The 25,000-nt window shown below is 44.4% G+C and overlaps 1 protein-coding gene across 2 annotated transcripts in view; it reads left to right on the forward strand.

The window, feature by feature from the left end:
- Positions 1–25,000, forward strand: part of dchs1b (dachsous cadherin-related 1b) — a 448,519-nt gene that overhangs the window by 6,170 nt on the left and 417,349 nt on the right. For both annotated transcript variants that reach the window (XR_013933533.1, XM_080434535.1), the window contains exons 2-4: positions 15,373–16,230; positions 16,672–16,869; positions 17,267–18,040. Coding sequence is in view for 1 of the 2 variants with exons in the window: in XM_080434535.1 (XP_080290661.1) it covers positions 15,394–16,230; positions 16,672–16,869; positions 17,267–18,040 (1,809 nt within the window). In the remaining variant the exon portion in view is untranslated. The remainder of the gene's footprint in view (positions 1–15,372; positions 16,231–16,671; positions 16,870–17,266; positions 18,041–25,000) is intronic.

The raw sequence follows: 25,000 nt of genomic DNA on the forward strand, positions 1-25,000 counted from the left end.
TATGGGTATGGGTATGTGTGTTTGCTGATGTGTGACACATCTTCCTGTCCATACAGTTCTCACAGAATCTGTCCATTAGTTTAAAACAGCTTTTTACATTTTTTTACTCATTCCTAACAAAACCTCCATATGCGATCAGCCAGAGCCATAACTTATCTCTGCTGGCGTCGGTTCCAACCTGGTGATGTCAGCTGGCCTGTTTCCATCGACTCCCTTCACAAGAGGACCTATCAATTTATCTGCTGCTCTGGGGAAGATATTACTTTCTGTCTGACTCAGTCAATCAGAGGAAATTACTGCTACTAGCCTGTCAGACTCAGGCTGATTGACTGGCTTTAGGGCTGAGGAGACGTCGCACTTCCATCTATTTGTGTTTGTTCTGAGGCCCATCTATGATGTAACTACCTTCAGCGTGCGTTCAGGTCTTTGTCCAGAGCCTGCAAAGGCTCCTGTGTGTCTCATAACGGGGCCCCCTGTTTATTTTTATTTTTATACCTCTGATGATTGGGGTGACTGAGCTGGGATGACTGGAGAGCACTGGTGAAACAAAAGGAAACCGTAAAGAACAAAGTACAGCCGCTGCCCCTCTGCGTTGCTGTAGAAAAGGCTTCTCCTCAACTGGTTCAGACACACTTCCACAAAAGAATTCCAAGTGTCAAGTGTCACGAGTTGCTTGAGTGTAATTCTCGAATTTGGCCACAGAAGTCGATCCAACCTGGCCAGCAGCATGCAGCCAAACCAGGTCTTAAGGCAGCCCATGATTAGGATCTGGGATAATGACTGCTGGAAATAAGTTGTTATATTCCTGGAGGAAGCCCCAGATGGAGGTCCTTTTAAGGCCCTGGTGTTGTCCATGGCTCCCCCAGGCTGGGCTCCTCCAGGGTGGGTTTGGAACTGTGACTCAAGCCAGAAAGTGGAGTGTGGATGGATCGATGGCGCTTCTGGGTTTCTCATTATTATGGTAGTAAAGGGCAATCAGAGCTGTGTGCGTGTGTGTGTGTGTGTGTGTGTGTGTGTGTGTGTGTGTGTGTGTGTGTGTGTGTGTGTGTGTGTGTGTGTGTGTGTGTGTGTGTGTGTGTGTGTGTGTGTGAGATTCTGTTCCATTCATCTGTCCAGTTGAACAAGCTACCTGACATATTGAGATATCTCAGTCCAGTCTGTCAGACAGACAGACAGAGAGACTCTTTCATCTGTTAACTCACTACTAAACAGAGGCTGGGGGCAGACGTGCTTCTGAACAAATTCACGCATGAATTCATAAGTAGACGAGTAGATGAATATTCCATTGACCGCAGACTTGAAGATGAAATGAAATATGGTAACTGTAACATTGTATGCCTTCCTTCTCTGATGGATAAGCAGAGTGTCTTTCTAAGAGGAGGGAGAGAGACTGCATGCATTCTCTGTAGCTCCTCATGTGTTTTTAATGATGTAACTGAGATGACCTGAGATGACCTGAGATGACCTGAGCGCCAGGTAATTTCAGACACTACAGTGACGAGCGCTGCATGTAGGACACTGCAGCTCAGGTGGCCATATACGTGTTACGCAAGCTATGTGGGATTGGGAGTACAGTGTGTGTGGGTGGCTGGCATGAGGATGAGAACAGAAGATGGAGAGAACAGCGGGAAGAAAAGAAACCGAGGAATCAGGGATTTTGGTTTTCTCGCAAAGTTGGGGAGTTAACCCGTTCAGTCCGGGTACGCCGGGAACTGTTTCATTTTAGATTTTTTGCTATAACCATTATTTTATACTTTGGGCTACTCAAAAATAGCAGATGTAAGCTCATAGCGTGGCACCGAGTGCCGCGGCTATGAGCTTGTAGATGTGCTTTTTACTTTCACATTTTAACTCAAATCTTTGCTTCTGGGGACTCTACAAATGTCTTCTAAATCCTAACAGTTAAAAAATAAAAAATAACAAATCTCGAAATATTTTTATTTTAAGCAAATCCTCAGTCAGTGTTATTCAGCCATTTGTAACTCAAAGACTGTACAAATGTAACCTGTTACATTAAGTACACTCTCAGAGTTAACACTAAGGATTTGTCTGTGCACTCATGCCACAGACAGGTTGATAGTTAGCTTCATTATGAAGGATTAACATACAGGCCATGAGCCTTTGTGCTCAGGCTTAACCAGAGGCGTCATAACGGAGGAACCCAATACAGGGACATTCCTTTGTTGTTCAGCTGTCGTCCTCGGTAACCAGGGAGCCACCGACTCTGAGGAATTTAATAACTAATAAGCAGTCAAGTCTCTCGTCCTTTATTCTGAGAGAGAGAGAGAGAGAGAGAGAGAGAGAGAGAGAGAGAGAGAGAGAGAGAGGGAGAGGTGGAGAGGTGGAGACTTTCAGAGAGCTACAGGGAAAGAGACAGAAATAAAGGGAAATGGAGAGACAGAAAGGAATCAAAGGGAAAGAGATGAGAGAGAGAGATGAGAGAGAGAGAGAGAGATGCACATAGTATATTTGGTAGAACGTTGCTATGTTCTGTTTACACATCTCTTTACTCTAGTAGGCCTATATTTTGATTGTACATTTTCATTGTTTTAAATTCATACTTTCTTTGGCAAAGTAAGCGTATGTTTCCCATGCCAATAAATCGCCATTGAATTGAAGAGAGAAAGACACAGAGAGAGAGAGAGAGAGAGAGAGAGAGAGAGAGAGAGAGAGAGAGAGGTGCATAATTGCAGATTGATTAACCGTTCATGAGAGTCATCTGTCAAATGAGAATGAATTTGCGTGTGAACTCCTCTCAGAACATCGTTTGAAGCCTGACAACAAAGGTCCTTGTCCGTCGCGGTGAATTAAGTCCTAGTGGGAACACTGTCTGTGTCTGTCCTCATCTCTAATGACATGTGATCATTGAGCTTACACACCCGTAAAGAAAGCTTTATATTAATGTCTTCACTGACACACCAACGTGACCTGAGGGGACTTGGTGAGAGGCAAGTTTTTCACATTATGCTAAAAGGAGGGATGCAGAAAGAGATGAGAGTTGTGTCTGTGTCTGTGTGTGTGCGTGCGCTTATCGGGAGCAGTTAAGGTAAATTGTCTTTCTCAAAGACACTTCAACACTAACGCAGGGGGATGCAGGGATAGAACCCCTGTCACAATTATTACATAATTGTCTAATCGCAATTATTTGAGAAAATGGCAATTAATTTCCATAATCGTCATAATCGTCAAAATGTCTGACAATCAGAAATAGCAAATCTACAAGCTTACAACGCTGTTGTAAGCTTGTAGATCAGCTATTTCCACTATTTTTTATTTATTAAATATGTCAGTAATTTCTTTGTATATTTAAGTTATTTGTCATATCTGCCCTGTGGATTCTTTCATTAGAAAATGCAAACAGATTTTTTTTTTATTCATATGTTCCAATGTTCAATGCCAAAAACACAATTAAATCGTTAATCGCAATTATTTGTATGACAATTAATCGTCAACTTACATTTTGTAATCGTGACAGCCCTAAACTTATGTCTTATGGCCTTCCTTCCGCAGACATATAGAACACAGTACAAACATGAAATCTGTAAATGAAACTGTGGTGTTGTTGTTGTTGTTGTAGAGGGTTAATTGTGGTGTAGTGGAGAGAGAAACAAACATCCATTGCGTGAGGTTATTTGTCTCACTTCCTCCAGCGAGGTAATATTGTTTGACAGAGCGGTCATGGGCAGGGGGGCTCTGGCTGGTCTTTTGGGCCCCCAATGGGATATTAACTATGTTGTGATGGCGAAGGGGCACTGACGGATGGAAGCTGGCAGCTGTAGCCACACCTTCGGGGGTATCACTCTTGTCTCGGTCTCCACCCCCCCCCTGCTCATCTCACATTTGTGGATCTTCTGCAGTTGTCCGACTCTCTATCTCTGTAAATCTGTTGTTCTCTCTCTGTGTGTTGGCTTCAAAGTGTCTTTTGCTACCTCTCTCCTTTTTCCGTGTCTATCTCTCATTGAAGTGCATGCACAGCGCACACATCCACAAAAACACATATTCAAAGAATCAGACACACACACACATGCACGCATCCAGACACTTGCATACTCACAGAATCACACACGCACGCGCGCTCAAGCAAGCACACACACACACACACACACACACACACACACACACACACACACACACACACACACACACACATACACATACACACACACACACACACACACACACACACACACACACACACACACACACACACACACACACACACACACACACACACACACACACACACACACACACACAGACACTCACTTGGCAGTGGGGCAGTGTAGGTTAAGAGGTTAGTGAATCACCTCCGGCTGTGTTTTCTCTGGCTTCACTAACAGTTCTGAGGGGACACGCTATTTGTCTGATTGTGTGTAAGTCTGTGCGCGCGTGCCTGTGTCTGTTTGAGCGTGCACGACACGCCTGGCCTCACATGGGGTTTACTACCCCATGTTGTCACTATTACAACAATTCTGAGAGAAAGCTCATACCCTATCAAATCTTTTTTTTTCTTTTTCATCCCTTCCTGTCTGTCTAACTCTCCCTCTCTCCTTGTCTCTTTATGTTGGTCTCTGTCCTGCTCTGCCTGGGGACTCCGTACGTACAGCATGTGTGTGTGTGAGTGTCTGAGCGCGTGTCTGGATAAATAAACAACTCTTCAAAGCATATTTAAATTGTTAGATGACCCTGCTTCAAACTTTAAAGATACGAAACTATGACTATTAGCTGTTCTGTTTTACCCAAACAACATCTCCATGAAGTTCTAACGGAAAGTATTTTTATTTGTTTTCACGCCATTTGACTTCCTTTTGAAGTAATTTGCAGTAGCCGGTGTGCACTCAGTCTGTGCTGCTTTGGGGTAAATTAAAGTGGAACGGAGAGGGTGAGGGTAGAGGAACCCTATATCAGGAAATCCTGGGTTCAAGGCCCCTGTCTGCCCTGTTGAAGTGTCCTTGAACAATCAGCACTGAACCCCAGACTTAAAGTGGAATTCTGCTGTGGTTGATCCTGTCCTGCTGTAGACCTCCACTTGGAGAATGGTTAGTGAAGATAAATATTCGCTTTGGGGAATCAATACACTTTGAGAGCAATAAACAACAACAAAAAACAGATGAAAACTCACAGAAATACACTGAAATGAAAAAAATGGCTGGCAGAGAAGAGGTATATAAAAGGTTGATGGGGTCGGGCTAACAGAAGTAATTGCACTTCAAGAAGTTTTTACTGTATGCTAAAATTGAATACTTTATTGAATATAGTATATCCTAATCTGTCTAAATACCTTTGGCATTCAACAACATGGAGGGACTTTCGTTTTTAACTGTTCATCCTATACGGCTAAAAATACCTTCAAATTAAAACTGACCTTTTGAGGTTCTAACCTCATAGCGTTTGCTTCATTTCACATCCAAATAAAAATGTCGAGCCAAAACGTTTAAAAATATGCCCCACTCTCAGATTTGTTCTGGAACTCACCATATCTGCATGCCTTTATAGATGTGTGTATGTGTGTGTGTGTGTGTGTGTGTGTGTGTGTGTGTGTGTGTGTGTGCGTGCGTGCGCGTGCGTGTGTGTGTGTGTGTGTGTGTGTGTGTGTGTGTGTGTGTGTGCGTGTGTGTGTGTGTGTGTGTGTGCCTCATTGAGTCAGACACCATATATTCCTGCACCTGTCCGTCACACACACATGCACAGCGTTATGTTAATTGCTGTGTATGTGTGTTTTCTAGTGCGTGTGTCCACATGTCTGTGAGTGTGTCTCCATGTTTACAGATGTGTGGTTTCCCCTAATGAATTTCACTGTGTGTGTGTGTGTGTGTGTGTGTGTGTGTGTGTGTGTGTGTGTGTGTGTGTGTGTGTGTGTGTGTGTGTGTGTGTGTGTGTGTGTGTGTGTGTGTGTGTGTGTCTGTGTGTGTGTGTGTGTGTGTGTGTGTGTGTGTGTGTGTGTGTTTACTGGGCCTGGGCTTCTGGAGATTGTGGATACTAGTCAGGGCCCCCCCCCCCCAATAATTGTTATTATTTTGTATTATTAAAGAAATAATAATCTGTGAATTATTTCGCGGACCCCCTGGCTATGCGCCGCGGACCCCTACTTTGAGAACCGTGGGGATAGACTATTGTATGTAGGAATAGTGCTGTATTGTATTCTAATGTGTTCTGTGCTGTTCCGTTCCATTCTGGAACACTCAAATCACTTTGAGCCCAGTATTATAACTGCATTGGCCCCCAGTGGATTGAAGCTCAATACTCCCCAGTACACCTGGTAAGGTCCTGGCAGTGGCAGGTAGTCCTGGACTCAGTGTGAACCCAGTCGTGCTCTACATTGTACGCTGACTAAACCTCCACACACCCTCTACTTCCTGATTGATGTCACTGACTTTTGCCTTTATGCACGGAATATGCAATTAAATTAAATGCCAAAGAAATAAATAATAAACTATATGTATTTTTTCCTAAAAGACTCAATTTTCTGGTACAAGGTGTTTGGCACGCATTAGTCTGGAATTTGCCATGTGTGTGGCTGTAAAAGCTATAAAGATGATTCATTCTAGGCATTTCTGTTTTTATTGTCAGAGGACAGCGTAGAGAGACAGCAAAGTGAGGAAAGACAAGAGGTACTGTAACAGTTCTGCCGGTAGGAATGACACCAGGGACATTGTGGTTAGGTTAGTGGTCCAAGCCATTGGACTACTTAACCACTTAAGCCCTCCCTATACAGCCCTATTCATGGTATGACAAATAGTAAAAATAGCTGATCACAAGCTCACAATGCATTGTTTGTTCACGCAACGTGGTTAATATGGTTAACCACAATGTCCATGTCAGGGTGTCGCTTTTTTGTGCCTTTTAGTGCCCCGGGTCCCTGCACTCAGTTGGCCATGAGCTGTCCCAGGATGACTGTCCCAGGAGTTAGAGTTAGTGGAGGTAGAGGGCTCAAATTCTGCCCGAACCCGACCCTACCCGACCTCGCCCAAAATCTATGGTAATTAGTCGGGCCAGTTAGGGCCGAGCCTTAATTTTCAGGCCCGTTGAGAACTAGATAGAGACCCCCCCCCCCCTGGTTTTGTGTCGAAGTGTCCTCGAGTGAGACACTTTATCATTAACTGCTCCCATTGAGCAGGCTGGTGCTTTGCATGGTTTCCTCCACCATCTGTGTGAGTGAATGTGTGGTTGAATGTAATGCACATTGTAAAGCGCTTTGGATAAAGGCGCTATTTAAATACACCGTTTACCATTTACTATTTATGACATCTTCCAGTTAGGAGATGCATTGTGTTTTTCTGCAGGAGCGCGGTGCATGTATATTTCAGTGAGCATGTAGCAGTCCAGACAGCAATCGTCTGGCTGTCCCGCCGTCTTAAGGGTTTGTGTTGGCGCTATGAGACTTGGGAAGAAAAAATGACAGGATCTAGGTCAGTTCCATTTTAATTGAGACGGTTATGGAAACAAATTTAAACTGATCTCAATCATCCGAGTGGGCTCGTAGACAGTGGAAAAAGTTGTTTTTTAGGAAACAAATTAAATGCACGATACAGACACACACACACACACATACATACACACACACACACACACACACACACACACACACACACACACACACACACACACACACACACACACACACACACACACAAGCGCATTCACACTCCTTGTGACAGCTGGGGATGGATATGGGATGGCTATATCCAGAGATCCGGGGGAAAAGGAACACAAGGGGAGACAAGGGTCACAGTCTTTGACACCCCCCCGTGAACACACATACACACCCCAAACGCTATGAAAACTGAGATGGAAAGCATTTCTCCATCCTCTACCCCCCGCTGGACACCCTCCATCCCTCCCTCCCTCTCTCCCTCCCTCCATCCATTCCTCTCTCCCTATCCCTCCTCACAAACCTTTTTAACCCTGACCGCTGCAGCCCACTCTTCACCACAAACTGACCCCAACCTTTCACTCTCGGTCATTTAAAGATCTGACATTTCTCTGGAAAGCCTGAAATTGTACACTTGCTAACTATTGTGATGCTAAGACGGAGGAGCCATGGAGTTCAGCTCTGTTATAGTGCTTCAATCGCATCAGCGCTCTGTGGCACTGCTGTTTTTGTGTTTTACAATTTACAATTGTACCTAAGCCAAAATAGATCTAATTTATTTTATCATGTAACATAATAAACAATTATAGCTGCAATGATGTTATTAGCAATTATTTATTGATTACTTTTGTCATTAATCAAATAACAGCAAATGTTTTGATTAAATTGATGCGTTCAAAATTGATAAGGTGTAAGGTTCCTACTCCACGAGTCATTACATGATTAAAATGATTTAACGCTGTGACACTTGAAAATCAGTGCTTGTCGGTAAGCGACCCCATCATACAACGTTGTGTACTGTGAATAAGGCTTATCTCAGAAAGAGACATTAACGTCTGGATCTTATTTTAACAAATAAAATGTTATTGTAACCAATCCGTGTGGTACAGTATGTGTGGTGCAATATAACTAGCACATCTGCAGTGGTTGGAGATGGATTCAGTTGAAGAGTTAACTGTGTATATGGTACACATACTGTACAGTCTGTAGAGGGCTGAAGGAAACCCTGTCCACCAGGCACCAACCAAATGTTGCCAAAATGTCCACATGCTTTAATAACCTGCTTCATCAAAGAATGAAAAAAAAAGCAGAAGAAGTATAGGATGGCGTTTTTTTCCCCTTTCTCTCTCTCACTCTCTGTGACTTTGTCTCCTGTTTAACTTGGCTACAGCGGTCCGTGGCGTGCCCGACTAAATCTGTTCTATCCATTAGAGAGGGACAGAGAGAGGAATGAGGGTAGAGATGGATGAGGGAGGCAGATCATTTGGATTGGCGTGTTTTTGAACTGGCACGACACGGGAGGCTGTTCCTCACAGCTGAGATGTTTACAATACCACCACCGATCGTACGCACACACATACAGTTTAAATATGTGCATTTGGACATAGGCACGCACGCACGTCACACGCACGCACGCACGCACGCACGCACGCACGCACGCACGCACGCACGCACGCACGCACGCACGCACGCACGCACGCACGCACGCACACACACACACACACACATGAAGGACATAAACAAAGACATACAATGGCTGCTCTTAACAGTCACAGTACATAGAGCGCAGCGTAGCTGGCCATTAAACGCTACAGTAAGTGTATTTACAGTGGAGGCCCATGTCTTTGAGGCTTTGAGGCTTGCGTCCAGCGGAGGCAGATTATGGGGGTGCAGTGCCAGATATGATGTGGCTCAGACTGTACGGAGCCCTCCGGGGCTGCCCTGGCTGGTACTGTGGTCGCACGGAGATGATGTCACCTCCCGCGCATCGCACAGATGTTCCACAGGCACGGTGAGACCCCCAAAACAAGTAGGCAAAGGCCGGTTAGCACACAGTAAAATCCCTGCTGTTAATTGAACTTAGAGAGGTACTGAGTACTGACACCACTATGAGTGGCACTATTAACACATTGACTGCCAGAGTTTATTCATAATGTACTCACCCCTGTGCCAGCAATTTGCGTGTTTTTACATTTTTAAATTTTGTAATTTTTCATTCAAATAAATTCTCTGATTGTGGTGTTAAGCACATACGACAGTTCCACCAGTAGAGAGCAGCAAATCCACACATTGATCACCTCGCTCGCCCCCTCCCAAACAGGCCCACGTCAGATCCGGTCATTCACCGGATGTTATGTTTTCGACAATCCCTGATCCGCTGATCGGCCTGAAACGATGTGATACACGAAGACGATGACTGTTAGTCACCCGGACCAAAGAAAATCGAAGTTGAGCTGTCCATTCGTTTTTTATACCGTGTGAAAAACTGTGTTTTTCCCTATTCTGTCCGAAAATGACCGGAGAAAAACAATGTGACCCGGAAATGTACATCCGGCTCCGGGTGAGTGTGACGTAAGTGGAAAACGAAAGTGCTGATGAGAAATAAACAGAGCCGTGCGATCACAGATTAAACAATGAAAATTCAAAAGAACGCATCAATGCGTTCTTTTGAATTGCTGGCACGCAAGCGATGGATTTGAAAGAACGCATCGATGCGATCTTGGCAATCAATGTGTTAACACTAAGATTTTGTTTGTCTATTAACACTGTAGATAGTGTTTTTTCTCACTTTTTTCTTTTTCCTTTATTGAGATAGACATTTGGACCGCTTAAAGGGATATTTCACTTTCAAAAAAACTTTTGCTCATTTTATCGTCTACTCAGGCTTTTGTGAGCCCCCCAGACAGTTTTTAAGTTGCTTGATTCATTATTTAGATATTTGATATTCATTTTATCAGACACGCCCCCTTCCTATACAAACCCATTGTAACTTCAAACTCCATTTTTAACCCGTTCAATTCATCAAAAACACCCGTCCTTGGCTCTGGTGACTCACCCTGCCCTCCTAATACGCGAGGGGGCCGTGTTTTTTTTATAACTTTTTTCATTTATTTTTAATATTTTTTTTGGAAAATGAAAAAGATTAAATACATTAAAAAAATTTAATAAAATAAATGAAAAAAGTAATCAAAAAAACACGCATTAGGAGGGCAGGGTGAGTCATCAGAACCAAGGACGGGTGTTTTTGATGAATCTAACGGGTTAAAATGGAGTTTGAAGTTATAATGGGTTTGTATAGGAAGGGGGCGTGTCTGATAAAATTAATATCAAATATCTAAATACTAAATTTAGCAACTTATAAACTGTCTGGGGGGCTCACAAAGGCCTGAATAGACGATAAAATGACCAAAAGTTTTTTTGAAAGTGAAATATCCCTTTAAGCCGAGATACATTAGTTGAAGGGAGACAGTCTTTTGGCAGGAAGGCGGGCATTTTAATTGTCAATGGTTACTTTTATTTTAAGTGGATCATTTATGTGCACTCATTTTTATTAATTTAGAGTCCATCAGGGTGCATTACTCTGTTAATTGAACACTATATTAATTTGTAGACGCACAGTCATCAGTAGTGAACTTCTGTACCGCTATGTACTCCTACTGCCACTAGGGGGAGTTGATCAGATAGCTGCCATTTACTGCACTCACTGGTCATCTGTTAGATATTCAACATCCTTTCAACATGAGTTATAGCTTTTTATTATATTTTTCTCTTCAGTCCCTGCTCTCTGTGTTCATTCTTCAACAGTTTTCCATTTTCAAGAGTAAACAGCAGTGTCGTGCAGCGTGTGCCAATGGGGATATGATGTCAGGGTGAGAGCTGTCATTGACAGTGACAGATCACAGGCTGGGCTCTGCTGCTCGCCAATATATGTCCTCTCACTGACACTGATCTGAAAGCATGAGGGGGGGGGGCACAGGCACGTACATGCACTGATCTGAAACTATGAGGGGGGGCACATGCATGCACTGATCTGAAACTATATGGGGGGGACACGGGCACGCACATGCACTGATTTAAAACTTTGAGGGAGGGGTGGATACAGTCACATGCATGCACTGATCTGAAACCATGAGGGGGGGTCAGGTGAGACCATAAGTCACATACACATACTGTACATGTGCACACAGTTCAGATAAGTGCACACTCTCAGACACAGCTCTCTGTCTCTCTCACGCGCACACATGCGTGCACACGCACGCACGCACGCACGCACGCACGCACGCACACACAGTTAACTATTTCCACAACAAACGGCACAGAGCAATCTTAACCTTACACACACAGTGGAGATTTTTTCCTGCATAGCTCAGTGGTGTCAGTGGACACTGGGGCCAAACCAGTGTAATCATTCGATCACAGCACAGTATAACATTTCTATTGTGTCTCTCCATCTCCCTGCTTTGTAGAGTCTCTAGAGCATGACCCAAGTGGAATTTTGGAAACTGATCGTGATTCTGACATTATATTGGCAAAAATGGCCGATAGGCAAAAACGAGACAGACAGGAACACACATAAATAAACCCACCCACCCACACGCGTGCACGAGTGCATGCACACAAGCATGTGCAATTTCTCTCTCTCCCTCCATCTGTCTCTCCCCTCTCTCTCTAGTATTTGTATCTCCTTCAAAGTGTAGACTTGTGCCTTTCTCTGTGTGTAGGAGTATAATAATGGCCCTGTTCAGCAGCACCAGCAGCACCAGCAGTAGCAGCAACAGTGTGGACCAGATGTCCACTGGTTTGAGACCAGTGTGACCATTCTCTCCTCCTCCTGTGTGTCCCTGTGGAGCGATAGTCTTCATTAATCTCACTGTCCCTAGCGGCCTCACAATGTGGGTCAGACTACCGAGGGTCAGGGTCACTGGGGCTGGCCGGCTGGCTGGCAGAATGAATGATTATACAAAGAAAGACCATCTTAATAGCACACAATGTAAAACCTTTGTTGTTGTAACATTGCCAATTCCGAAGAACATACAGTGTAAAAGTCTATGACTCAAGACATCCGTTTGGAGTGCAGAATCCCCATTTCAGATGTGCGGTTTGGAATGCTTTCAAACTGTATATGAAATAGAGTTTTATTGTGGAACTATATTGTGACACTCAGGGTTACTGGAATGTCTGCCTGGCAGAATGAACAATGCATTTCGCTAGACATTAAAAAGATATGTTTATTACTAAAATCCTTTGCTAGTATGCCTATTGCCTATTGTCTTTGTCCTGTATTTACATCTGCGTTGGTCCTAGTGCTACTTGTAAAGCACTTCAAACGCTTCATATATGCTTTATATAGCCAATAATTATGGAAACGTGGATCATTCTGGGGTAAAATATGTTGAAGTGTGGGTGACATTGACCTCATAGTCAAACCAAAATGGTACGGTTTGATTGCTGTGTGTCTTTTGTTGTGGACATAGTTAACTCTGTGTGTGTGTGTGTGTGTGTGTGTGTGTGTGTGTGTGTGTGTGTGTGTGTGTGTGTGTGTGTGCGTGTGCGTGTGTGTGTGTGTGTGTGTGTGTGTGTGTGTGTGTGTGCGTGTGCGTGTGCGTGTGCGTTTGCGTGTGTGTGTGTGTGTGTGTGTGTGCGAGCACACACGTGTGGTTGGTTGGTTGGTTGTGTGTCATTGTGTGCACACATGTGCATGCGCATTTGTGTGTTTGCGTGTGACCATGATTGAATGTGTGTTGCATGCACACCTTCTCTCTCTCTCTCTCTTGCAATAGAATGTGTAGCTGGTAGACATTCCTGGCGCTCACTGTGCACATCATACGTGCGCTGGGGGAGCCCTTCAGTAGGCGAATAGGACTGGTTAGAATAGAGCCAACACCCCGTGCTGTCTGGCTACTGCTCTTATGCATCCCTGTGCTCTAAACCTCACTTTTATAGTGGATCTCAATGGGAATATTATTCTGAAACTAAGACAGAGCAACAGCTAATAGTGTAGGTAGATTCTCATTTTTGAGAATTTAGCAGATGCTATTCAGTACTGTATATACTCGTCCCACCGGGAGTGACTTGCAAAGAGTGAGCTGGCTCAGTCTCTTGCTCAAGGGCACTGTGTCATGTGTCACATTCTTACTACTGAAGTTAACGTTATACCATTGTGTTGTTTCTCAATCATTGGGCTGGGACTCAAAGTGGGTTGCAGATAAATATCAGATAAATAACAACTATAAGGCATGGGCATGTTTTAGTTGAATTTATGCTCCGTTGTACGACACGACAGTGTTGCACAAGTGTGATGGATGAATGTTGTCCAGACTGGCTCCTTCTGCACACTGCAGAATGTTTCTAAGAATTATAAACTCAATTAATCATCTCTTATAAATACTTGGATAATATGCATAAACAATGATGGCCATTTTCAAGATAATGTAAATGTTTGCTGGCCTCATAAACAGGAAAAAATGTGCGTCTACCTTGTAAATGCTGTTTGGAAAGGCAGGTTTTCCTAGAATGTGTGTGTGTCTCCAAAAAGACGTGTTGATGTATGTGTGTGTATGTGTGTCAATACTGGGGGAACTAGGCTATAATTGTTACATAATTGTTTGCATATGTTAAAATCTGTGTACTAGAGGGGCACAACTCTTACCACATCAGGACAAGTAAAATAGTTGTGGATAATTTGTAGGTAAACTGTCAATTACTGCAATGTAGACTATTGCCTACTAAATTCTCTTTGAAAGATATTTGACTTGATTTACTTTGTGTATGCGCCGAATGACATCTGCCTGTGTGTAATTTTCCCTTCATTATAATGTTTGATGAACACAAATTCAATCATATAGTACATACATTATTGCATACATATTATTGTAATTGCAATATATATATAGCCGGTTCCGGAGCGGTTCCAAATGTGATGAAACCGATTCCGGTTCCTCAATGTTGGATCCTGTTCCTCCAGTTACTCCGGTTCCGGATCCCAATTCTACTGGCACTCCAATCAATTTAAAACAAACACAGCATTATTTATAAATAATATTTGACCCAGATGCAGTGTGTATATGTGAGAGAGAAAGTATGTGTTGCGTAGATGCATATCTACAGTATCTGACTATCTGCATGTGATTAGATGCTGCGGAAGGCTCAGGACGAGCAGGCATTTGTATGAGGAGTGTTACTGTATGTTTGTGTAGGTGCGAGTGTGCACTGTAAAATCCTGTGTCTTAATTTAACCTACAGTATATCCTCCGTCAGGATATTTTATGTTTTCACTTTGCTTTACGTATTGAGTAACTACAGACTTTCCCATGCATTCCATCCGTGTGTGTGTGTGTGTGTGTGTGTGTGTGTGTGTGTGTGTGTGTGTGTGTGTATGTCTGCGCGCGTGCTTGCGTGTGGGTATGTCAACATTACCTATCATAAGATATTTCAGTTGATGTTTTATGACAGAACAGTGAATTTTTCCCAAGGTTGTCCCTTTGTGTCCAATCTAGACACTTCAAAATACTCCCATCCGTTGTTACCCATGAGATATAAATAATAGTTGAGGTTTGCGTTCCTTCCCAAGAATCTCAAGACAGGTTCACTCTCCATCTGGGTTCTTTTTCCATGCTGTTTTAAAATCGTCCCTATCTAATCATATAATCCATGTAGGCTACTATAACACACATCTTGACACAGAAATAATGTTTTATGCCTGGTTCTGTTTTCCATCACACTAGTTAATTGTTGAACCGTTAGCCGTCAAATTTTCGGTCCATGGGAATAGCACCCGCTCCTAACAGAATGTTAGAGAGAACTCGCTAACGCTCTGGACCAGAGATAATCAAGGGATAGCTTATTGAAAGAAAATTGAACAATATCGAGACATATTGAATAAATAGAATACAAATTGGTCTAAATAGCCTATTGTGATCACCTTTAAATCATATGGCCTGATGCTAGCTTGTCCACATCTGCTTGACGTTTCCTTCTGTCTGTTATTTGTCTTTTCTCAGGTGTAGCAGAGGAACCCAGCCATGCCGATTACAAGTAAAGGGTCGAGAGGGAGGGCCAGGGTCAGCGGACACCGTCTTGTATGTTCAAGTCTATGCCGACGGCCATCTGTCTTTGTTCTCTATGTCATCCTTCACCTGGTCGTTGCTCAGTCGACCTCCGTCCTCGGAGCCCTGGAGCTCCAGCTGGACGAGGAGCAGCCGGCAGGGACTATCGTGGGTGACATCAGTGCGGGGCTGCCACCGGGCATCACCGCCAGCCTCTACTTCATCTCTGACCACGAGGGCACGGGGGTGGGCAGCGACCTGAACATCGACGAGACCACGGGCATCATCACCACCGCCCGCCGCCTCGACCGCGAGGAGAGGGACCACTACAGCTTCATCGCCGTGACCATGACGGGCGTGACGGTGGAAGTGTCGATATCTGTCAACGACATCAACGACCACGCGCCGGTATTCCCCAGGAAGAAGGCCGCCCTCAAGATCCCAGAGCAGACGGCCGTGGGGACGAGGTTCTCCCTGGAACCGGCAACAGACGCCGACAAGGACCAGCTGACCACCCAGGGCTACGCCATCAGGGAGGGTAACGTGGGCCAGGTTTTCAAGCTGGAGACCAAGAGGGGTGCCAACGCGGTGCTCTACTGGGACCTCGTGGTGAATGGAGTACTAGACAGGGAGAAGCGCTCGACTTACAGCCTGGTACTGGAGGCCTTTGATGGCGGCTCGCCCAGGAGGATGGGCTCCATGACCCTGGATGTATCTGTGACCGACATTAACGACCATGCACCAGTGTTCAACCAGAGCCGGTACCACGCCATCATCTCTGAGAGCCTGCCGCAGGGCAGCAGCATACTGCAGGTTAGAATCAGTCTGTTAACTTAGGGTGCGTTCGGAAATACAGCACTGATCGCACTGGCCAATACAAACTAATAGGCGAGTGCGCTCCGGTGCGCAATTTCCGAATGCACCTTTAATGTCATTATTAATTGAACATGACGAATTCAATATAATAAGTAATTTGAGATAACAAAAAAAAATATATATATATATATATATATATTTATAATAAATCATGAGTTTCAATGAAAGCAGTGTATAATAACTTAACCTTTTGTATTACAATGAATGAATTCATGATTTTTTTATTTGTCATGCCACCATTTTGGCCCATCCCATATGGGATTATATGACACCCTACACAAAAACAAAACAACTGACATTAACAGTCCTTCCTGTTCGTAGTACGAAATAAGACAATGCCATTTTACACGTAAATGGCCCTATTACAATTCTCTGCAGGTATTTGCAACTGATGCTGACGAGGGTGACAACGGTCTGGTCCTGTATGAGATCAACCGACGTCAGAGTGACCCTGATCGCTACTTCGTCATGGACATCAAGTCAGGGGTCATCACTCTGAACAGGCCTCTGGACTATGAGAAGAAGAGGGTCCACGAATTGGTGGTGCAGGCCAGAGATAATGCCAGCCACCCTGAGGTACTGTTAAACTTTTAATCATAGTTTTCTACACAGTAAAATCCTTTGATCTAAGTGATTTAAGTGATTAAAGTGATTAACTTGATAACTGATTTAAACCTAAACCTACCTGTCTACTCACTGCTCTGATAGACATCTAAATTCGCTCTCACTCTTAAGTAAATATACATAATACATGCTACACTTTGAACATGACTTTACAACATATTTATAAAACAAAAACTTCACATGCTTAGTTACAATTTGTAGGACTGAGATTAAGATTTAGTTTTGAAGTGCAACTTCTTGAGCTTATATTGAATTTTGAATTTAAATTTTGTGTTTGCGACACATTGTGTCCATAACATGCATTGCTCCAACATGTACAATTTCATCTTCACCTCATCATTTTGGTCAGGTTACCAATGCCTTCGTGACAATCCACGTCCGTGACTACAACGACAACCAGCCCACCATGACCATCATCTTCCTCAGCGAAGATGGCTCGCCGCGGATCTCCGAGGGCGCCCAGCCGGGCCAGTACGTGGCGAGGATCTCAGTCACCGACCCGGACTACGGGGAGTACGCCAACGTCAATGTGTCCCTGGAGGGTGGCGACGGGAAGTTCGCCCTGACGACCAAGGACAGCATCATCTACCTGATCTATGTGGACCAGGTGCTGGACCGCGAGGAGCGTGACTCGTACGACCTGAGGGTGATGGCCACCGACTCGGGGACGCCTCCCCTCCGGGCGGAGTCCTCCTTCACCATTCAAGTGATGGACGAGAACGACAACCCCCCTCTGTTTGACCAGCAGGCCTACCGGCAGACCATCCCTGAGGTGGTCTACCCGGGGTCCTTTGTCCTCCAGGTCACGGCCAGGGACAAGGACCAGGGTCCCAACGGGGACGTGCGGTACAGCCTCATGGAGGACAAGCGCGGGCATTCCAGCTGGTTCGCCATCGACCCGGTGACGGGGATCATCACCACGGCGACCGCGCTGGACTTCGAGTCGGAGCCGTCGCTGAGTGTGACGGTCGTCGCCACGGACAGCGGCCGGCAGCCTCTGTCGTCCACAGCGAAGGTGGACATCGTGCTGCAGGATATCAACGACAACACGCCCACGTTCTCCAGCAGCCTGTACAACGCTTCCATCAAGGAGAACACGCCTGCCGGAACCTGCTTCTTAGAGGTAGGAAACAACACAACCTTCTTTCAAGAACTCTCTTTCTACTGTGCTCTTTTCTTGCCTCTCCTTAAACCCCTCTCTCTCTCTCTCTCTCTCTCTCTCTCTCTCTCTCTCTCTCTCTCTCTCTCTCTCTCTCTCTGAATCTTTCTCTGTATTTCTCCTGAAAGTCTCTCTTCCTTAATCCTTCTCTCTCTCTCTCTCTACCTCTCTCTGTCTTAATTATTTTTGCATTTCTTTCCCTTAATGTCTCTCTCGTAATTCTCTCCCTCTCTCTTTGAAAATCTCTCACCATCTCTCTTTCTCTCAATATGCCTTTCTCTCCATTTTTGTCTTAATCTCCTTTCATCATATATCATTCTCTCTGTCTGTGTCTCAGATTTCTTTCTTCCTCTTTCTTGCATCTTTGCTCCTTTGCTTTGGCAGGTGTAACTGCCGTATTTAATTCTCGTGGCGTTCAATCTTGCAGACTTTTGGCCACAGGATTATTGTCCTACTTCTGCAGCCAACGTGGCTTATTCACAGTCTCTCCACAAGCTCTTCTCTGTCTATTCACTCTCCTCATTCACAAGTTCCCTTTACTGTAACTACCGTAAGCCATATATTCTTTGTCATACAAAAATACAAAAAATCACAGATCTACAATCTCAAACCTGTCAAAATCAACATGCGAGTGCGTAGATCCCTGACAGACTTTTTTTTAATTTTTAAAATAGGGTCATCAGGGTTAATGTGGTTAAGCTCCCTCTCAGCTCATTCCCGATCATAACCATTGAAATGTGAGTGTGTGGTAGCTTTGGCTGAAGTGAAATACGTCTCAGTGTACGTACAGTATGTATTCACATTCTTTAAATGGAGAGAACTCGGTCAGAGGTGCTGATACACATCGCGACGCGATTCATAAAAATGGGTTATGGTAAGTGAAGCACAGCCGTGGAATGCATTCAATTAAAAAGAAATGAACACCGGGGCTGATTTATACAAAAGGAGTGAGACTCGCGGCGGGAGAGATCACCTGCATTCCTGAAGCTGCTCGTGTGAGGAGATTTACTCAGGGCTGCCGCCATGTCCTCTGTCTCACCTCGAATGGGGTTCCCATGGCAACCCAGCCAGCAGTGTAGGGTGAGCGCTCAGTCTAAAATTCCATCTTATCTCACAGCAGCTTGACTCTCATCTTGCTTTCATCTCAATTCCAGCAGTCTCTCTCTCATGTGTAAGGATGACTTCCCCGGAGAAAGGAGCAGTTGTTTTGCGTTCTAGCGAGGCCTTACGCCCGCCACACACCGCTGACCACAACTGTTTTTACAGGTTGTTGTTTTGGTTTGATCCCTTCTGCTGTAAGAGAGGGAGGCAAAGAATAAAACGGCACATTTCTTTCTCTCTCTGCTGTTTTACACTTTTAAACTGATCCTCAAATACATGGAACTTCAAAGGTGCCGCAGTCACCATAAGTCCCAGTAGAACTTGTGGACCTAAAAATGCTTACAGTACCAGGATAAATGGGTTTAGATAAATAGTTAAATGGTTGAACTGCACATGGTTGCGGGTACATTTAATGTGTATTTGGAAAGTGCGCTTGGTCGGGGCTCCGTGAAATCTGGCATGTGCATGGGGGCACGGTCCCCAGGGGCCAGACTGTAGACGAGAGAGAGGAGAAGGAATAACAGGAAGAGAAGAGGAGAGACATGAGAAACGTAGTGAGCAAAGAAAAGAGGGAGAACGCTGTGCTGAGCCACAGAAGAAATGCAAAAGCACTGATTGAGTAGATAATGCAAGCATGAGAAGCAATACACTCTTGTTACATGTTAACTACGACTACAACAAGCAGTTCCAACCAGTCCTGGACTCCACATGTGCAGTTTGTTGCAGAGTTGCTGAAACAAGTCATTTGTTGCTAATTGGGCAACTCGACTGGCCAAGACAGAAACAAAAAAATTAATAAATTCAGACCTACTGTACTCCAGTTGTTACAAGAGCATGTCGTAATCAATTTCTTAATTCTCCTAATCCTAGCCGACGGTCTATTCTGGCGGTCAAACAATGGCCTAATTCCACGGCAGACAACAATCATGGCCGGCATTCCGATATGCCCGAATGAGGGAATCGCTCATTCTGGAATCGCTCATTCTGGAATCGCTCATTCTGGCACGTTCCTTATGGCTGGACGAATGAGACCCCCCCCCCCCTCCCCCAGTGGGGAGTCTGATACACTGGCTAAAGGCAGTTACAGTTGGCTTTCTGTTCTGTGGGTTTAGCGAAATACTGCGGCTACTTGGATGGGGATGCAATGATGCAAATGCTGACATCATCAGGCTAATGCAGGTTGTTGATCATTTGTTCTATGTCGTCTCCTGTTGCCATCACCCCAACCAGCTGTCAACGGTATGGAGCTGTTTTAGGGGTGGGGGTTGGAAAACTGGTTAACAATGTTGTCGCTCATGGCCGTTCCCTCCCTCATCTCTCCGAGTATGAAATTATGAAGACCAAAACGACAGTAGACATTACATTCAAAATAGCAGCAAACTAAAGGCTGAGGACTGGCCCGCGCCAGTCGTTGACATTTCCGTTGCAACGTGATTTGGCTCCGTTGCATGTGGTGCGTGAGCCTCCGTCACGTCGTCCTCCGGGCAGAGAGAGGAAGAGGAAGGATGTTTGGAGGATGACGGCAGCGTTTACAATAGATTAAAATGATACATAGCCATTGTAATTTCTTTCTGCAGCGCTGACTGTTTGTTGAACCTTTGGGACATTTCGTGTGAAAACGGGAGGCAACGGCGGCCAACATTTTATGTCATGTATATACAAAACGAACGTGTATTGTCAAGCAGAGCGTGTGAAGGAACAGGATGCAACGGCATTGTAAAGAGGCTCATTCTCTCCCCCATCTTATCCTCCTCACTGCTCCATTCCTCTTCCTCTTTTCTTGTTCTTCTGCCAAAACTGACCTTTCATCAATTTATACCAGGACTTCTCTCCTTTGCCTTCGTTATTTCCTATTTCTGGTTACAGAAATTCCCATTCATTCTCTTTACAGTATGTCTCTCTGTCACACGCACGCACACATGCACCTACGCACGCACGCATGCACACACAAACAAACCAACCACACACTCATACCACTCACACAGTGTGTAGGAAGGTGCTTATCTCCTCTATAGTTGTCTGTGATGCACTGCTCTGTTTGCTTAGCAGCAACACAAAGAGTTATTTATTTCTTGGTTTCCTTGCTTTCCACTTCCCTCGTTTCCTCTAAGTATTTCCCAGGCAGGAGGTGTGTGTGTGTGTGTGTGTGTGTGTGTGTGTGTGTGTGTGTGTGTGTGTGTGTGTGTGCGTGTGCGTGTGCGTTTGCGTGTGTGTGTGTGTCTGTGTCTGTTTACTGTATTTGTGTGCATACATTTGTGCATACACATGCTATTACATTGGTGTCCAAAAGGACCCTTAATGGGTCGATTTGGTTACATGTGTACTCTCAAAGAGTTGAATAAAACACTGGATTGTATAGTGTAGAGTGAATATAAGTATTGAAGTGAGTGTTGGAGAGCTGACAAATGTATTCATACTGTAGCAACACAGTCTCCCCAGTCATGTCTTCATTTCTCTCTGGTTTCCAGGAATCTCTATGTCCATCTGATGGCATGTCAGCCCTGGTTACAAGTGATTTGTTAAATTTAGGAGTTGAGTGTGTGTGTGTGCTTGCGTATGTGTGCGTGTACGTGCGCACATGGGCCTATTAAAATACAGACTTTGTAGCACAGAAGTGAATGGAAGAATGAATCCATGGTTGCTATGATGAGGTGCCATTTTCCACCGTACTACTCCTTGTTGGATGAATTTGGTGGTTTCTTATATCACTTTGTCATATTATATTGATTTATAAGTGTAATGCAGCTCTTGATTCATTCCACTCGCAAGAAATCCAAATTAGATGTGATTGATTCAGAGTTTACATTTTGATCTACGATTCCAGTCACGTTCAGCCAGCCTGGGTCTGTATGATTTATAAGCTGCATATCAAGTTTGATAAGCATTAATGTTGAACAGAAAGTTTCCTTTTTTTTTAACACAAATGTTAGCTTCTGGGGGTCCCTGGCACAAAACATTTTCAGATGGGGGGGTCCGCGGCCAAATACATATCATTTTGGGGGTCCTTAGCACAAAAAAGTTTGAGAACTACTGATGTGGAAGGCATTTGTAGAATCGGCTTCAGGTCTTATTGGGTTAAGAAAGTTTAAAGGTTTTTCAGTCTAGAATGTATTTCTTCTTTTGTTTTGTTTTGCTTTTATCGTTCCTTGTTTGTATTGTCTCTCTGTTTGAAACCAAGGACCACAATGGAAATTAGTACTGACATTATTGTGTTTATCCTTGATGTTTGTTTTCAGATGCATGCTGTACCCTGCTACACATGAATGTCAAATAAATCAAGTCAAATCAAATCAAATCAAATAAAACGTTCTGTTGTGATGTTTCGAGCCCACGGCTGTTGTTCAGACTTCTGAAGTGCTTTCTTAAGAGCCTTGAAAGGTCACAGCAGAAATGTAAAACCCTTTGATTACTTAAACCCTATATTGACCAGGGTCCCACAGGGCTCTATCCATGGCTCCATCCTTGGTCCACTCCTTTTTTCCCTCTACACTAAATATCTTCTCTGAAAATAGCCCATCTACTGTTACACTTAGATCGTCTATTTTCGCTGAATGTTTGCCTATAATGACATGCCCAGAATAGGGACACTCAGGTTCAAGTGGTTAAATGGGAACAATTCCGAGCGCAGATGTTTCTGTTGCACTATTTCTTGATCCACACCCATCCTATTGGGCAATGGGATGTGTTTGTGATAGTTTCTGACTGAGTGGTAATGTCGTTGAGTGAATGTGATTCCGTTCAGGTTAGGAGCTTGAATCTGCCTCTTCTCTGAAGCCTGACAGCCTTTTCCTTCCTGCGTGGGTCGTGCCTTGGCGGTCAAATCCAATGACATGCTGGATTAAAGCATGACCCCAAATGCTGCGAAGGCATCCCTGATCTTGCTAGCAGTATTCACACACACACACACACACACACACACACACACACACACACACACTTGCCAAGTACTAGGATGATATTCAAACAAACATGGGATGATGAGTCGTAAGGCTGTAGGGGAACACAGGATGGAAATGACACAAGACAGTTGGAAGAAGGATGGAGTTTACGACAGCTTTCATTTGGTCCATTTTGACAGAGAGAGAGAGAGACAGAAACTCAGAGAGACCCAAAGAGAAAGCAAGACAGTGAAAGACAGCATCCAGTTGCCTGTGAATAGACGGTATGTGTGTGCATACTGCTGTGTGCAATGCGTGCATCTCCATGCCGTACATTATGTGTGTGCATGTGCTTCCAGCAGGTGATGCATCTCCCCTGTGATGTTCAGCATGTGGTTTCCCACTCAGGCTTGTTAAAGAACCCTCAATCATATAGACAGTCACGCAGATGTGCTCAGCTGAGAAACGCACAAGGACAGAAATGGAGAAGCGTTTAGGCATACAATACGGTGGCACTGCCGTCCTGGTAGTATACAGGTGGTGGATGTGTCAGAGAGAGGGAACACGCATGAGGAAAGAAGAGAAATAATAACAAGGCTGAAGAATGAGTGTGACATGTTAGAAAGGAAGGAACTACACACAAAATAAAGTGAGAATTGAAAAGCAAGAAAGTGGTCAAGAAGTTTTTAAACTGTGTGTGTGTGTGTGTGTGTGGGGGGGTGTGTGTGTGTGTGTGTGTGTGTGTGTGTGTGTGTGTGTGTGTGCGCGCGTGCGAGTACGTGTACGACTACGTGTACGTGTACGTGTACGTGTACGTGTACGTGTGTGCATGTGCACATGCATACTTGCGTGTGTGTGTGATGAAAAATAATAAAATAGAGCGGACATTTCGAATGGAGACAGGTTTCTTTTAACAGGTGCAGTTAGTTCTCCTGAATGTCCCACAAAACCCTCTAAAGTAAACACGCTACACCTGTCTGTCAGAGCAATAAGTTCCCACTGGGTGAAGCTGCTTGAAATAGACCTTAAAACACAGGAGACACCAGGGTATAAGTCTATATCGGTCTATATAAAGAGTAACACATAAGCATGCATGGACGCTCGCACGCACGCTGAGAGACCAATCACATTGGATAAACCCACAGGATCAGACAAATACAGTGACCCAGTGGAAACAGGAAGCTGTTGGACTACACCTTCCTGTAACAGAAGCGCGGCCTCCCTCCTGCTGGTGTCGCGCTGAATACGAGCCCCGCGGAAACCAGAGCCAGACCACAGCTTCCACTTGGAGTCTGTCGGCCCAGACTTCACACCGCCGCACTCTCCCCCAGTTTTATTAAGCTTGAAGCTGTGGCGAGAGAGGAAGACAAAATTTGCCATCCACTTATTGACATGATGAAAATGGTTTTCTCTTGGGGGGGTTTCTCTGTTTTGATTGGGACTAGAGACTGGAGGGAAAGGCAGGAAAGAGAATGAGCGATGAAGGCTGACATGCCAGACTACAGGATGTTGCAGTTGTGCGGTCGGCAAATGAGACTGGTTGAGACTTTGTTTAGTTGGCCAAACATTTTCTTTACGACCCTGGAAATGAATTCTCTGAGATGTTTCATCCTGTCAGAAAACATTTTCTCCTATATGAGACTGGCTAAAATATAATACTGTATTATTATATTTATTGTTTATTTTTTAATCATACATGTGCAATCCTTTTGGTGTTTGAAACCTGCACTAGAACTGGGCAGGCTCCATTCATTCACTAAGCCACAAAGCACGATATGTTTTGATTGGTTCTGATATTTGAATGTGGAGCACCCCTTGTTTGCCAGTTAATTAGTTACGCCCCACTAGAAATACTGCAAATACAAGGATGTCGTGAGGCTTACTTCCCCAGAAGTCGTGTGGTTATCATAATGTTATTTTCGACTGAAACAAGTGTCAGTGCCAC

This window comes from Gymnoscopelus braueri, assembly GCF_963280865.1.
Source record: "Gymnoscopelus braueri genome assembly, chromosome: 8".
In the NCBI taxonomy this organism is placed as follows: domain Eukaryota; kingdom Metazoa; phylum Chordata; class Actinopteri; order Myctophiformes; family Myctophidae; genus Gymnoscopelus; species Gymnoscopelus braueri.